This window comes from Triticum urartu, chromosome 7A (assembly GCF_056163025.1).
Source record: "Triticum urartu cultivar PI428250 chromosome 7A, HENAU_Tu73, whole genome shotgun sequence".
Classification (NCBI taxonomy): Eukaryota; Viridiplantae; Streptophyta; class Magnoliopsida; order Poales; family Poaceae; genus Triticum; species Triticum urartu.
In genome coordinates this window covers 678,630,817-678,646,847 of record NC_141879.1, presented here as the reverse complement: position 1 = coordinate 678,646,847, position 16,031 = coordinate 678,630,817, and the positions used below count along the sequence as shown (strand labels likewise).

At 42.1% G+C, this 16,031-nt stretch overlaps 2 protein-coding genes and 1 long non-coding RNA gene across 3 annotated transcripts; 1 reads left to right on the top strand and 2 right to left on the bottom strand.

The window, feature by feature from the left end:
• Positions 1-805: 805 nt before the first annotated feature.
• On the top strand, positions 806-3,340 carry LOC147961408 (actin-related protein 2/3 complex subunit 3-like). The gene is made up of 5 exons (XM_087537009.1): positions 806-984; positions 1,531-1,627; positions 1,714-1,807; positions 2,718-2,793; positions 2,884-3,340. The coding sequence occupies exons 3-5, from the start codon at positions 1,805-1,807 to the stop codon at positions 3,180-3,182; spliced, it is 378 nt and encodes a 125-aa protein (XP_087393135.1). The 5' UTR covers positions 806-984; positions 1,531-1,627; positions 1,714-1,804; the 3' UTR covers positions 3,183-3,340.
• A 437-nt stretch (positions 3,341-3,777) lies between these two features.
• On the bottom strand, positions 3,778-7,078 carry LOC147961407 (uncharacterized). Its single transcript, XR_015611706.1, has 2 exons — positions 6,675-7,078; positions 3,778-4,371 (listed from the first exon to the last, which is right to left on the bottom strand). It is a non-coding gene; the product is annotated as an uncharacterized LOC147961407 (long non-coding RNA).
• An 8-nt stretch (positions 7,079-7,086) lies between these two features.
• Positions 7,087-9,022, bottom strand: LOC147961406 (shaggy-related protein kinase epsilon-like). Its single transcript, XM_087537008.1, has 5 exons — positions 8,699-9,022; positions 8,544-8,615; positions 7,847-7,891; positions 7,395-7,558; positions 7,087-7,310 (listed from the first exon to the last, which is right to left on the bottom strand). Exons 1-5 carry the CDS (start codon positions 8,705-8,707, stop codon positions 7,304-7,306), a joined length of 297 nt encoding a protein of 98 aa, XP_087393134.1. The 5' UTR covers positions 8,708-9,022; the 3' UTR covers positions 7,087-7,303.
• Positions 9,023-16,031: the final 7,009 nt, after the last annotated feature.

The following is a 16,031-nucleotide window of genomic DNA, read 5'->3' as shown; positions in this document are numbered from 1 at the left end:
GACCGCCACGGTGCGCGACTTGCTGGAGGCGGAGGAGGCTCCGGACCAGTGCTCCATGACGCCGCGTGGCGATGGCGAGCGCGCGGTCGGCCGCGTCGCGCACCTGGCACGCCGGGGAGGGGACGCCGCCCGCGGCGCGCACGGGGCGCAGCGCGTCGAGCATCTTGTGCTCCCGCCGCGTCCGCCACTTGGGTGTCCACTCCGCCGGCTCCGCACTTGCGGCCCCTCTCGTCCGCGGCCGCCGCAGACACCGTGGTGGAGGTGGAGGAGGAGGGAGGCCATCGTGGTCCGGGAGAGAGAGCGCGAGCTGGGACGGCAGGTCGGCTCTGTTGTGGGGCGACGAGTACGAGGTCGACCCGGAGCTGCTGCTCTGGCTAGACCCACAGCCGCCAGAGCTGGTGCTGGGGTCTGACGTGGTGTACATTGAGGAGGCCGTCGACGACCTATTGGCCACGCTCACCTGGCTTGCCGGGCCGCGCACCACCGTATTGCTCGCCGGCGAGCTCCGCAACGCCGTGCTCGAAGCTCGTGTGTGTGTTGCGCCATGATCGAAGCTCGTGCGTGCCCGAGCGCAGGCGGCCGCGCGCGTGCTAGCCAGCGCGTGCATGTGTAGCAGCAGCCACGGCTCGACCCTGCTCCTAGCAGCGTCGCGGCGTTCGCCTGAGCGTCCGTCTGGGGAAACGAGTGAATCTTTTCTCAACCCTAGAAAAAAAATTCACGGGCAGCCTCTCAAAGGGCAAAAATAATGCCTCCTCGAGGCTCAAGGGCTGGAGATGCTAGTATCTCCCAATCGGTAAGTGTAGTACGCCCGTGACAACCGGGGAGCCGTGAACGACGCACGCAAATTTCTCCGCCTCTCGACCCGACCCGACCCGCTTTCCTCCGACGCCGTCTCCCTCTCCTGCGATCTCCTCTACGACGAGCGACGCCACCTGCCTCATCTCTCCTTGGCACCAGCAGCGACCCCGCCGCTCGCCTTCTCCGGTGAGGAGCCTCGCCTCACCTCGCAACCTCCGTCCTCCCCCATCACCCTCCGTCCCGTCCATCCCCATAGCCGGCGAGACGTCACGACCTCACCTCCCAGTCCCCTGCCGTCCAGATCTACCCGTCCCTACCCATTGCTCCGTTCAATTCGATCCCATCCCATCCCATCCCATCCCATCATCTCTGAGTTTCGATTCGATTTGGTTGCAGCTGGTGGATCCGGGAGTCCATAAGATGGCCGCTTCCTATGTGTTGTCCGTGCAGCCAAATGAGCCCTTTAGGGAATCCGTTAGTTTTAAATCTGATAATGTAATTGCTCCGAATTTTGTTTTGAGATTTGGGCCTGAAGTTGTGAGGAAAAAACATTTCATAACAAATCCTTGTGAATATTGGGCTATTTCCTTTCAATCCTCTCCAGTATGATTGTCTTGCATGATGTAGATGCAATTGAAAGTATTCAATTTATCACTGGCAAGTTTGCCTGTGTTATTTGCTGATTTTGTGCCTATCATCACACAACTCCCAACTTATATTCCTATAACATAGGTAGCTTCTATCTTCGATGCAGAGTCCTGAATAGCTTGCTGCCGGTAGGGGCCATTAATCAGCTTCTGAGGAAACTATTCACAGCCAGTCTTCTTCTGTAAGTGCTTTGTTACAACTCCTGCTTCTGTATGCACTCTGTTGAAAAACTAGTCAAGTATTCCGCTCCCTTATTATTTGTTTTAGGTTCTACGGTTGTACTAGGGCGGATCTCCTTCTCACAGGCGGAGATTCCTGTTTGTCTGCGGCGCACTATAGCTGGCGGTCCTCCATAGCCATGGTGAGTTACTTGCCCTCTCCTTAGTCCAGACCTTGTCATTCCCTGGACGCCATTGTCGCTGAATTTGGGCAGCCACCGAATCTGACTAGGACAAATTGAAAGTGAAGTTCCATTTTGAATGTTTATTGTTGGACAAGTTGGTACATAAAGATTGGTGCCATTTTGAATCCTCTGTTTTTCATTACTGAAGGCGATACTACCACTGACCAATGCAGTGCACCTCAGTGCCTCATTAGTCATAACAAAATTCATGTTCATATTTTGGGGTTACTTCACAGAGCAAGTTTGGGAAGGTCCTGGAAGCTGATGTTAAAGTAGAAGCCAACAGCTAGAAAATTCTAGTTTGACGCCATCGCAGTTTGCTAGCCATACTACATAACTAGAGGGGGAAGCAATACTTGAGATGACTAACACTTTTTGAAATGATGCAAAGCCTAAAAAAATAAAATCCCATTCTTGATTCTCATACTAATAGAAACCTTTTCTCAGTATTGAAGTACAACTACTATATCACTTGATTTATCTCCAAATCAAATGATGAAGCTATATGACACTTTCATTTGCATGTCAAACATACAAGCCATATAGTTGTATGCTGTCTTCTGCTTATAAAAGTCATGGTATTTCAAACAGGACAAAAGGTAGTACGGTGACATAAATTTTGTGGGGTTAAAGCACTTCAATTATAGTTACACCTTTAGGAACACCTTTAATGGGTTTAGGCGTTTGACGAAGGTAAGATGGATGGTAGCAAATAACTATCGAATGTGCTCATCGCTTGCTTTAGTTTCCCACATACTTCTGTTAGTTCTAGTTTGGTCATGGTTAATGTTAACTAGTGATAGTGAGCACCATATGCATTCCTCCCTCGAGGACAGGTTTATCACTCTAGTTTCACTGACGATGACAGGATCACAAAAGCCTGTGGGTGTCCTTTCTTCCACTAAAAACACATATCAAGGGCCCAGCCCCAGCCTCAGATTCAGGTACCGGTACAACAACAGACACAGTTAATGATGTACTTCCATTCCTGCACGACCATGCCGAACTGCTAACTAATGTTGATGCTATTACAGATAAAGCAGATATATTCGATGAGGCGATAACTTTCTTCCGAGCAAATGTTTTCTTCAAAAACTTCCATGTCAAAAGCCCAGCAGACAAGTTGCTTATCTATCTGACATCTTACATCAATATTGCCTTGAAAAGACTAGAAAGCTGCCGGACACTGGCTGTTGGAACTAAGGCAATCATTAACCTGGGGTTGGAAAATGTCCCTGTGCCCGGGGAACCAGGGTTTCCTTTCCCTGGACTTTTCACTCTTCCATTTCGAGATGACGTGGTATATTGTAGTAACTGGGTTATGCGGTACTAATGGACCATTGCAATCCTTTTATCTCATATGCCATTTTATTAAGACTACCCACAGTGGGAGTAATATAAGTGGTAACATCACACATCTCTAGACAAAACAGATGATTTTTGTATCTAAGCTAAACCTTGGTCAATTAAGATCAATTATTAAGGCTGCTACAGTATGAACTTTTGCCCTGATTGGGGGCACACACACAAAAAAAAAATCATCTGACAGGTGGGCCCCCCTGTGGCACTGTGCTTATAAAATATTTAAGAGGAGAAGTCCCTATGGGACACTAAGTGATAATGGATGCACATGCATATCACCTTTAGTTGCCCAATCCCAGCCAGCACAGCCAACCACGGGAAGGGCTCTGCAAGCAATAGGAGCAAAGAGACAAGAAGAAGACTACTATGTTTGACATATTTACTAGTGGATGGGGCGCGCCTCTTGAGGCAAAGCTGTGCGCCCTTTAATTGCAGGAGCATCTCAGTCCGTGCCTTTTGGGTTAAGGGTGTAATACATGCAAACTCAAGTGAGAAGCTTAGCTTGTGTGTGAACTTTAATCCTAGGCTTGTTCATTCTACTCATTCACAATAACCAGACAAAAAAAGATTGTGAAAAAAATATATATCAGGAGGTATTATTAAGCTAAATTACATACCATCACAACCAAAAAGAAAATAAACTGGTCATGAGACTTGGGGCATACGTATCATGCATATCTTGGCCACAAAAACTACATCTCATTCAAAAATTAATTCAGAGGTTAAATCCCGAAGAGGCCAGGGTTGATTCTCAAAGATCTCTGTGATCAGCTGATGGACGTTACCATAAATAGTATACTGGATACTTTTCTGAATAATTAGAGTGTATCAGTACCATGACATGACAAATGAATCCCCATCTTAAAGTCCATTGCGAGATGAAATGGTCCCTCAAATAGTGTTTGTTTTCTAAAATAACCATAGATGCATCACGTCTTGCGTCCACCAGTGTCATCCAACTGTGGGTTTGGCGAGCCTTGATCCAGCAATGGAGCTTCTGATAGTACTCTGATTATCTAGCAGTAGTGTCCGTGAGAGCGACCGTTACCTATGCGAGAGACCGGCTCCGCGGCCTGTGTATGTGTTCTTTCAAAAACATAAGGATCCTGAATTTCTGTAGTTCAATCTCAGACTTCGCAATTGCGAGGACACAATCGTTGCTGAAAGAATTTTTCAGAGACATAATATGATATTGCTGCTAGTACCAAAAGACTATTTAGAGCATGAAAGATCACATGAATGAACTAAAATGACGACGATAAAAATAAAAAGAAACATGTTTCCTTCTATCATACTGAACACCAAGAACTTAGATATGCTCTAAATAGCAGCCCGGTGCACATAACTCCCGCTTGCACAGGGTTCGGGGAAGGGTCCGAGCACTATCGACAAATGTCTTGCTTTATTGCTGCTAGTAGTTTGCGAAGATCAAAAGATAAAACCATGAAAAGAAGATAAGAGCATAATCAATTTCTACTGAGAACAGCTAGAATTGAATGCACCGAACATATATTTGAATCTTTGAATCGAGTAATTGAACCGAACCTCAGTTAGTATATGTAGCTAAGGGTGTGTTCAGTTCGAGGAACAAAGTGGAACGTAATGGGTCGGACCCGTCCCTGGAGGTCGTTCTCGTGTTTGGTTGGAAAACGGAATGGAACGCACTGGTTCTCGGGAGAGGAATATTCATGCTATATGCCGAACCAAGTAGTTCCTCCAAATCGAGCTGACAACGCGGAACGCCTTGCTTGCCCACAACCTTGAGTCGCCCCTCTGTATCTCCCTCGATGGCGACCCACGGACCTCTGCCCTTCTCTTTCTCTCTCTTCCCTCTGACCTAATACACTGCATGAGCACGCCGGGATATTGTAGGTGCCTATTATTGATCTTGTAGCACGCTGGGATCTTGTGTTGGGTGGCTGCTGTTGATCTTGTAGCATGAGTCTGATATTATCTTCTCTGGTTCTCTGCGATTTGTTTTTGACGAAGCGTGCTCAATCCTTCAGTTCGTGAATCGTTGATGCTCACACGCCTTTGTTGCATGGATCGATGGATGAGTACTTTATTCGGTGATTTTTGTTTGATTGAAATTCAACAGAATTCAAGGTGAGATGAATAAATCAATTCCATTCCATCTCTCAGACCAAACAACGAAACGTAACCATTCCATTCCTTCGAATTATGTCTACCAAACACAAGGATGGAACCGACCCATTCTAGTGGAATGGAACCATGACATTCCATTACACTTCGTTCCCGAACCAAACACACCCTAAGAGTAAGGGCCTTAACTCCATAGTGAAAAAAGCAAAGTTAGCAGCACGATGCAATTCCTTACCTTTCCTTCATGGAGAGACTAACAAAAGAAAAAGATGAGCAGATTCTCCGAATATCAACAACTGGACATCTTAATATCCAATGAATGGAAAGTCCTCACCAAATTACAGATGTTAACACCACATAAATTACTGTTATCCTCCCAAAAAGAGAAAATTAGAAATATTGCTAGTTTAAGAAAACCACAAGTTATTTAATCAAGTAGCATATCAGCCATAGCAATATTCAGAGAACATAATGGTATTAACCTTTCATTTTTATTACTAAGATAGAAAAAACAAAATCATCTTTCTACTTGGAAGAATCCAAAGGCATGTCCAGACCAACGGGGGGGAACAATACAACCAGTATCCCAAATAGCGCTATTTGCCAATGGATTTCCAAGTTTACAATAAAATCCTACAAATAGCAAACAGCTGATTGTTGACAACCTTAGATTAAGCGGAAACACAAGAACAATGTTAAAGCACAAAAGAGAAGAACAATGAGAGCATAAGAAGAAGAAGAAGAAGAAAAATACCTCTTTAATGAACCAGTGGGCCTCAAAACTCTATTGCCTCAAAGCAGCAAAGCTAATCTAAGTAACACATGGACAGTGATCTCTTCACACTAAATTAATCAAGTGTGTATTTTTATGCATGCCTGGAAGTCTAAAAGCATATGGATCTTGAGTTTTCAGAAATATTTGAGTACAACTCAATATGTTCTTCCCCTCCCAATGGCTTTTGTTATGCACAATCACTGAAGTTTATACACTCACCTTCCAGCTGCATTAGACAGAAATATACCCCGCGTCCTCTATGCTACAGCTCTACCAATTCAGTTTGACCACCCAATAGTTGTAATCAGGCCAGTGTGATCAGTTGGTCAGAATCCAGGATATAAAACAATATGAGATTATGCTTGTTGCCGTATGAATAGACAAATATGTACTTCCTAACCTGAACATTCTTTTAATAATATAGTACTAACTTATTTCTCTTAATAATACACTATCACAGTTAAGTTCCAACAATAGAAGTTACATTATCTATCATGCAAGCATTTTCTCCTTCGCAATAATTTCTGTCGTATGCAGCTGCAGCCCATAATTTTATAGAAGTTCAGATGGAGAAAATAAATATACCTGAATAGCTAGTGCGGGAGAGTATCCATGGCGGCATTGTGAGCCTGTTACACTGCAAGTTGCCACTGTCATCTTCATCTGTAAGCCATTGTCGTCCTCTTCTTCCGCAAGATACGGCCACAATGTCGTGCCATGGTACCAGAGATGGAAACGTTCAGATTCAGTATCAGGTATGGCTCGAGATAATGAACGATTCTACAAAATCAATGAAAAGCTGGGAGCCACTTGCTCAGATCAAAACAACCTAGAACTAAATGCACAAAAAAACCTGAAGTAGACTATAATCAATTAATGAACATGTGCGATAACAAAGAAATGAGGGAAATCATGGATAACAAACTCAGGTCACGTAATAGACTGAACTGAACTTAGATCAATATTGCAATCTCCACATCTCAGTTTATAAATTTATATAGTAACTACAACTCAAAAGATTAAACATAAAACTGAGAAGGAAATGCATTTTAACAAACATATGATGATCATGAGCGCAGTGCAAACCTGCTAACATATTCGATGCATCACGGATGGCCTCGCGAGCATGGCCAGCGCCCACTCTCTGCTGCCTCACCTCCACCACCCTATTCTGTCCCGCTACCAAACCACTACGGAGAGCCATCAGCCATCGATCACCACCTGGTCATCAGAGTATTTGCAAAGATTACGGCAGCGCCACCACTCAAGACTTAAGGAGGTAGTGCGGTAATGCGATATACATACTCGAGAACCAAGTTCAGCAAAATTTCATCCTTCTCAGTTGTAGAAAAGAAACAATGCTTCAGAGCTACGACATTTGGGTGGTCATGTAGGTGTTTGGTCCGAAGCTCGCGGTTCTTGTACTGCTTATCCTGAAGAACCTTCCTAATAGCAATGGTTTGCCCTGTCTGCAAACATTTAGCATGCAATACAGTAATATTAAGGTTATATCAGACAACAAGCTCTATGTAGACACAAAATTGGTTCATAGATAGTCACAAGAAAATCTATTATGGCTATATAGAATATCCTAGATATATAGATAGGCAGCTCAAGACAGGAATACAGAAAATGCATAAACAAAGATCAGCCTGAAGTTGTTGCAACTAACCTGGTGCAAAATAGCAAATGAACATGCAGAAATGCATTAAGAGTGAAATATGCAGAAAAGATGAAGATGTGGTGTGATCTATCACCTGTTCCGGTGTCTTTTTCTTTGTTATTGTCCGTATCAGCCTAACCTAACAAACAAATTGACAGGCTGACCGGTGAGACCTCAGCCTGGCTATTTATTTAATCTCATAATCTCACGCATGGTATAACTGATTTGTTTCCAACCAAGAAACGAATCAAACTTCAGCCTAGCTCCATATGCAACCTCCTAGGATACATATGAAGCAGAATGAAGGATGCTGATCATTGGAGGCTACATTAAGAAACAGAAGTGGGTACGTGGTACTTGTTATTACAACCAGTGAACGTAATGAACAATCATTTCTTCTCTTTTAGTGAGATTACATGCAGCCAAACAAAAGATAATGTGATTGCGTGCTTTCTCACAAACACACCAGTTAATGATTTCTTGTGTTGTGCCTATTTCATTTCCTTCCAACCAAGCAGACTGCAGCTAAATCCGAGTCTTGTGCAGGAAATTCACATCCACGAACTATGCAATCATTTTCCCGATGGAGTTACAGAAAACCAGCAGAAATCATTGGCGTCATGCAGGATGAATTAAGAAAGTGCATGCGGAGCTAACAAGTCAACTCCGCTGAAAACCACACGACTCTCCAATATTATTACTATTTTTTTTATTTTTTGCGCTTGACTCTCCAATAACCGCACACAGTACAATATCCAGGGGAGACCCGGAGAGGAAGCATCATCTCTCACCTGCCTAACAGAGACGATAACGAGCCGAGGAGGATTGGCATGGGCGACGGGCGATGGGCGCCTTGCTTCGCACTGGATCAGGGGAAGCTAAAATCACCCACAATTTGACCAAATAACACCCAGGAAATCAAGAGGAAGAAGTTGGAAAAAGAGACCTGGCGCATAAGGAGACAATGCGCGGATCCGGACCTGCTGACCCCCAGCCGGCCAACGATGGTTTCTTCCTCCCATCCTTCCGGCAGCCAGTTCGTCCAGATCGATCCGCTGCCTCCCGCGTAAGGCAGAGCACAGATCGAAACTGCCGCCGCCGCCTTCTCCTCCCACCCACTCCTCCCTCGAGACGACCACGTGCGTGTAACTGCGTGAGAGAGCGGAGCCAGTTCCTCTCCTGCTGGCGACGCTCGTGCCGGCCGGTTAGGTTTGCAGTTTGCTTCGTTCAGAAGGGAAAGGGAGGACGGTCCTGGGGGAGGTGTTATCTGGACCAGTTTGACCCAATAGGAACGACCAGAACGAAACCCTTCTGTCCAATCGATGTGATCGCTCTATCAGAGAGGCTGTTTTTTCTAGCTTTCTCAACGCTGCACAGTAAAACGGTGACGACGTGTGTAGCATGAGAAGGCGTCCTTCACGCGACTGTTATTGGGTTCAATTACTCAAGGTGTGTTTGCTCTAATTCATGTCAGTTGTGGTTCAAATCTTGTGCAAGATGATCCTGAAATCATCTATGCAACAAGATTGTTATGTGCAGGCATGAGCGCTGGGAAAGATAAGTTTTGAGATGAAGTCGTGCTATGATTTATTAGGCATGATTGAAAGCATCACGGTTAGAGTGTTATCGCTTTTGGAAAGTCGGGTATCCGTTACCGCGTGATCCGATCACACGAGGCCTAAAACAAACACTATCCAACGGCATCTATTACCCTCCGTAAATAAGTTACGTTACAATCATCCGAACCAAACAACACGTTAACCTTGATAGAACAAATACTACTTTGATTCAGCGACTTAGCTTTCCCTATGCCGGGATTTGCTCCAGCGACTTAGCTTTTTAGGTTATGTAGGCGATGCATGTATCTACATCAACAACTCTGCGTCTGTGCTGTAGCTGTAGCACGCACGAGACGATGATCTATAGCACGATGACGTATGCCTCGACGGACTCCGGCGATGGGTTTGGCGAGACGACGATCTACAGCGTGAGCGCGATGGAGTCTGGCCCGACGGACTTCGCCACGACGTCCTACGGCGCGACGACCTCCATGCGCGGCGCGAGGGACTCTATCAATATGGCATGAGGCACGATTAATGTTACATCGGGACTTGATGACAACTGACATGATATGAAATGATCGGGCAGTAAAACAATTTCATATCTGAAAAGAATCTCACCCTAAAACAACTTTATTTTTTAGTATGGTGAGTGTGTATTACAATATTACATAAGAGACAGAAAGGGGTAATTTATATTTATTTTTAAGAAACGCTAGGCTGGGATCATTGCATCATGGCCGTATCGGAGCGCTAGCAATAGCAACAATCTCAGACTAGCATGTATAGCAGTAGCATTTTAAGTTGCAGTCACAATAGCCCCACACGTTATCGGAGCTTTCATTTAGGCATGTACGATCGCAACCATCGGTAAGGCCAAAGCACGGTCCTCTATAATTGCCGCTCAGGTGCCGGCATTGACTCGGCGTGTCGCATGTATACGACATTGAACATATTGGACATACTAGCACATGCAAGAACATGGTTAATTAGCCGAAAGATTAATCAAAACAACATCTTTCAAAAAAGATTAATCAAAACAACATATTAAGTTGCATACACCAGCCAATTCAATGCCAAAACTTTAGTTCTTAGGACAGACTTGTATTTACAGCAGTTCATACATGTGCACGTACATACCGGCGGCTACGATGACAATTAGGAGCACGGCTCCAGAGATATTCTTTCCTAAAGGCCTCATTGGTTGTTTTTTCTAGAAGTTTTTTATGTTGAAAAAAAGAATGAGCAAACAGGTTGGTGGACCATTGAGTGAGAAGAAGTGCGACAATATATATATAAATCACATGCCTAGTGTGTTCCACCGTAGAAGCATAAAGATATGATCCTATCCCCTAGTGTTTTCCAAATGAAGCTGGCCGGCCGGTGACACAGCTGGGCCTGTACTGGCCATGGTGTCAGGCGCTAGCTGGCCCACCATCAACACGCCAAAGGTTGCTAGTGGAGATAAATTTGAATGACGCTCGGCGAGCCATGGAGTTGGAAGCCGGCCGTAGGCAAGCTGAGTCGTTGCGAGCTGGATCGTGAGGATCCCACGCTGCTGAAAGCCAACATTGTGGTGTCGCCTACTGCTGAGCCAAAGAAAATGTGGTGGAGGGGCTGGATCCTTGCATTCTTTGGTACAAGGAAAATTGATGCAGACAGTGAAGGCACCACACTATTCATCGGCCTGGGCTCTGTCAAGGCACAAGATCTCAGTCCGTGTGTCTCCACCTGACAGTAAAACGTCACTGTGGGCTCTTGGGTTTATCCAACAGTAATACATGGCATCACTGCCAGTAAGGAACTGCGAGTTAGGATGCGAGGCTTAAGGCTGGTCGTAATGGGGAGTATCATTTACTCATATCATGCATGTGATACTAGTGTATGATACTATTTCCGTAATGCATAGTATCATAAGTTAGTATCTTAGCTTGCCTTATTAATTTTCATGCATGACACAAAGTACTACAACATTTAATATGATACAGTATCATGATATGATACCACATCCTCTCTTTTCTCATTTAATTGTGTTTCACATCATCCAAAAAGTCTAGTTGACATGCATGATACCGCTTATGATACTCCCATTACGACCAACCTAAGACCCAACGGTGAATCTTGCTCACTCGCAGCTTAGGGACACTTGGCAGTGATGGGTTGGCTAGAAAGGTCTATTATCTAGTATTGTCAATTAGCACATGCAATCTAAATGTTATGAATAAAGGATTATATGCTCCCAATAAATGTTTGAGGGATATTTTTATCTGTGTTTTTATATAAATGATTGTTTTTGTATTTTCCACAATCATTTAAGTGAAATTGAGACTAATAGGAGCAGTAAGATATATACACTAGTAGAAAATAGGGCTTTGGTCACGGGGCAATATTCACATTAGTCCCAGTTCAGTCACGAACCGGGACTAATGTGAGCATTGGTCCCGATTCGTGCGGCTAAGGCTTTAGTTCCGGTTTACCTGAGCCCTTTGGTCCCGGTTTGAGACACGAACCGAGACTAAAGGGTGCGATGCCTTTAGTCCCGGTTTGTGTCTCAAACCGGGACTAAAGATTAGACCTTTAGTCCCGGTTTGAGACACGAAGCGGGACTAAAGGGTGCGATGCCCTTTAGTCCCGGTTTGTGTCTCAAACCGGGACTAAAGGTCCCATTTTCAAACTCTACCCCCCCGGTGGATCGCCTTTTTTGTTTTGAAAAAATCAAAAGAAAATGATAAAAACTTCAAAAAATAAAATCCTTCGAGAGGTAGTTATATTACTACATCTACTAGTTAGGAAAATTTAAAAACATAAATTTGGACATGTTTTGCAAAAAAATGTAGGAAAAATGTAAAACGGCTATAACTTTTGCATACGATGTCGGAAAAAACGTATAATATATCAAAATATTCGGAACGAAAATCCGCATCCGATGGAAATGGCCTATGGCCTATTTGCAAATTTTTAGAATCCTCAAATTCTAAAAGGAAAAAAAGTTATGCTCAAATTTCAGTTTTTTTTTGAATTTTTGTTAAATCTGGTCAAACTATGGTCAAACTACTTATTCAAGAAGTATTAGTGTTACTAAATACTTATTCAAGAATATTAGTGTTACTAAATAATTATTTCAGTTTTTTTGAATTTTGGTCAATTGTGGTCAAACTACTTATTCAAGAAATATTAGTGTTACTAAATAATTATTGATTTTTAGAACAATAGTTTCAGAAACTCAAACAGTGAAATGTGTGACTTCATGCTCAAGTCAAATTCCTGAGGGTTAATAGGATTGACATCTTACTATTGTCAGGAAAACAACAAGTCCAGACTTGGAAACGAGGGAGAATAGAACCCGGAAGTTAAGCGTGCTCAGGCTAGAGTAGTGAGAGGATGTGTGACCGTTCGGGAAGTTAGATGATTTGGAATGATGAGGGGCGATTAGAGATTAAAGGTTAAATTAAGCAGTGATGAGGGGTGATTAGAGATTAGAGGTTAAAATAATTCAGAAATTTGAAATTCAAAAAAAAAATCATAAAATTTCCTTTAGTACCGGTTGGTGTTACCAACCGGAACTAAAGGTGGACCTCCAGGCAGCGGCCACGTGGAGGGCCTTTAGTCCCGGTTCCAGTTAGAACCGGGACTAAAGGCCCTTTTTCTACTAGTGATATATATATATATATATATATATATATATATATATATATATATATTACACCAAGATATCTATATTACACGGTGACACAATTCAAGTATAAAATAAGAGATACTTGCTTTTTTACTTGTACTAGCACATATGCACGTGTGTTGCAACAGAAAAAAAATGGCATGCATTTAAAATTAGTGAGAATTATATGTGCAGGCAAAACCTTGTGTGCACGTAAAAAAAGAACATTTAACTTCTCGATTTCACGGGGTGTGAAGTAATCAATCCGCTACCTTTTCATTCATTGATTGAGGGCATTTAAGAGTTTTATTACGTCATTGTACGCCAGAAAGGCCCATGAAATTATCCAATCTACTCTTCCTTTCAATCAAGGGGATTTTCAGGTATGAAGTTTCTGAATTAGGAAACACGAACCATTTTTTAAATCCTGAACTGTTTTTGAAAATTATGTACAGTTTCAGAAAAACACGAACAAAAATTGAAACAGGAACATCTTTTAAAATTCACAAACATTTTTCTGAAACACCAACTTTTTTTAGCATGGGAACATGTGTTCAAAATTCATAATTTTTTTTCGAAAATGTGTATCTTTTAGCATTATTTTGAATTGTAGAAAAAGGTGAACAAAATTTTCAAAATTAAAATCTTTTAAAATTCACAAACATTTTTTGAAAACACCAACTTTTTTATGAAAACATGAATATTATTTGAATTTGTGGAATTGTTTTTAGCACGGGATCATGTGTTGAAAATTCATAAGATTTTTTAAAATGTGTACCTTTTAACATTATTTTGAATTTTGAAAATTTCACTAAAACAAGAATATTTTTAAAATTTGGAGAATTTTCAAAAAATTTATTTTCTTTTTAGATATCTCGGACAACTTTGAAAAACAATAAAAGTTTTTGACAAAGTTTTTCAAGTTATGAATATTTTTCAAAATAGCAACAAAATGTTGGAATTCCTAACATTTTCAATAATTTGATTATTTTAAATTTACTAACGTTTTATGAGAATTTTGATTTTATGAAATAAATTCTATAAGAAAAATAAACTTGGAAGGCAAAAAAGAGATAGGGGAAGGGGAATAAAAATAGAAGTAAAACACATAAACAAAGAAAACTGGGCCAGCCCATTATTGGTTGTCCTGTGCGAAACTTCGACTATTTGTCGCCCTGTGCGGAAAATAGAATTTTCCCAGCTGCGTGGGCCGAAAAATAAGTGGGTTGGCTTCGCTGGGCCACAGCGCGCGGCCCACGTACGAAATTATGCAAAAGCCTTTTTTTGTAGCAGCCGAATGCATAAGAATTTAGTACCACATTGGATAGAAAAAAAATCTTTTCGGCCGTGAACGGATGAAAAATTTGATAAAACGCACCTTGCTTTATTAGTAGGTATAGGTATACATGTACTACCAGAAATATATATTGGATCATATGAAACATGTTCTTTTTACTAGTTCTCTGGACGATGTTTCTCACATCACCATCTACCGACATATATAGTGCCCATATGGAAGCGACTATCCCAACAACTTGGTGTCACTGGACCTCATGTTAACTAATAGTGAGGTCATACTAACAGAAGCAATCAACCTTAAGTTTAGCCAAACAATCTATTGCATTGCACGATCTTATATGATGTAAATATTCCTATATAAGAGTGACTAAGAGTTCAGTATTGAGATGTTTCATTTAGTGGTTCTGCTTGGGAGGGCATCAAATAGTTACTACCTGGTACAGTGATACTAACACCGTTGTACGGTTCTGCTTCTAAAATTTGTATCACATCGATGCCTCGAGCCATATAGGATATGTCCCATCGTTTTGAGGTTTGAAGTTATGAATATTATTTACTCTCGCTGGCAGGTTCAGATTTATTTATGACTCCAAACATCATATTTAGATCATTCTGCTCTCATCATCAAAAATCTACGTGGCATGTTGGTGGGACAAATCGAATAGGTGCATGCAAGAACGTGGTTATAATTAGCCGAAAGATTAATCGAAACAACAAATTAATATAAGTAGCATGAACCAGCCAATTTAACGCCAAAACTGACTTAAGCTGCAAGGAGAGATACGGACAATTCACTTATACTTCCACTGTTCATACATGTGAACATACATACCGGCAGCCACGATGACAATTAGGAGCATGATCACAGAGATATTCTTTTTTAAAGGCGCCATTGGTTGTTTTTTGGGAAGGTCTTGAACGTTGAAGAAAAGAATGAGCGAGCAGTTTGGTGGATGATCAAGTGAGAGGTCCGACAATATATATATATATATATATATATATATATATATATATATATATATATATATATATCACATGCCTAGTGTGCTCCACCATAAAATAAAAGTATGAACATAGGATTCTCCGATCCTATTCTCCTAGTGTTTTCCAATAGAAGCACAATAGTCCATAAACATGTTTGTATTCAGTGTTTTATTTACAACCGAAGTTTCACATCAACCACGTTATATATTGTCAGCATTTGATGACCAGGTCCTCTTTGGATGTGGTCTGAAGGACAGGCTAACATAGCTTAATACGCCTAAGTAAACATGACACCAAGCTGCATTGGTACTAACCTACCTCGCTTGTCCACTAATACACTCATTTTCACTACATGAATATCGAATCACACTGCTGCATTAAAAAATTATTGGTGTATGTGTGTGTTTCAGTTTCAGTTTCTGATCCTCCATCAAAGCAAGGCTAATAATATAGCCTACTGGTGGTTGTATGGGTCTTTGCAACCGGGCTCTCAACCTACTCATATGCTAGTAGTTAGGTCTTCACTATTAATACATGACCCGCTTTCTTCTCTCACAGAATTTTCTATTTCTTGTGCGTAAGGCCCTGTTTGGATGAGTTTGGACTAATGATTAGCTGACAGAGTTTCCTATTTCTTGTGCGTAAGGCCCTGTTTGGATGAGCTTGAACTAATGATTAGCTGACCAGTGATTAACTGACTATTAGGCCCCGTCTTACATGCGTTGAGTATTTGGTGACCACAGCTAGCATGCAACATGCGTGATCAGTACTCCATCTGTTTC

Coding starts and splice junctions, on each gene's coding strand:
- LOC147961408 (XM_087537009.1), top strand. Junction 2,794..2,883: donor AGCCCCAGCCTCAGATTCAG/GTACCGGTACAA, acceptor ATGCTATTACAG/ATAAAGCAGATATATTCGAT.
- LOC147961406 (XM_087537008.1), bottom strand. Junction 7,892..8,543: donor TTATCGTCTCTGTTAGGCAG/GTGAGAGATGAT, acceptor TTTGTTTGTTAG/GTTAGGCTGATACGGACAAT. Junction 7,559..7,846: donor AGAAAAAGACACCGGAACAG/GTGATAGATCAC, acceptor AAATGTTTGCAG/ACAGGGCAAACCATTGCTAT.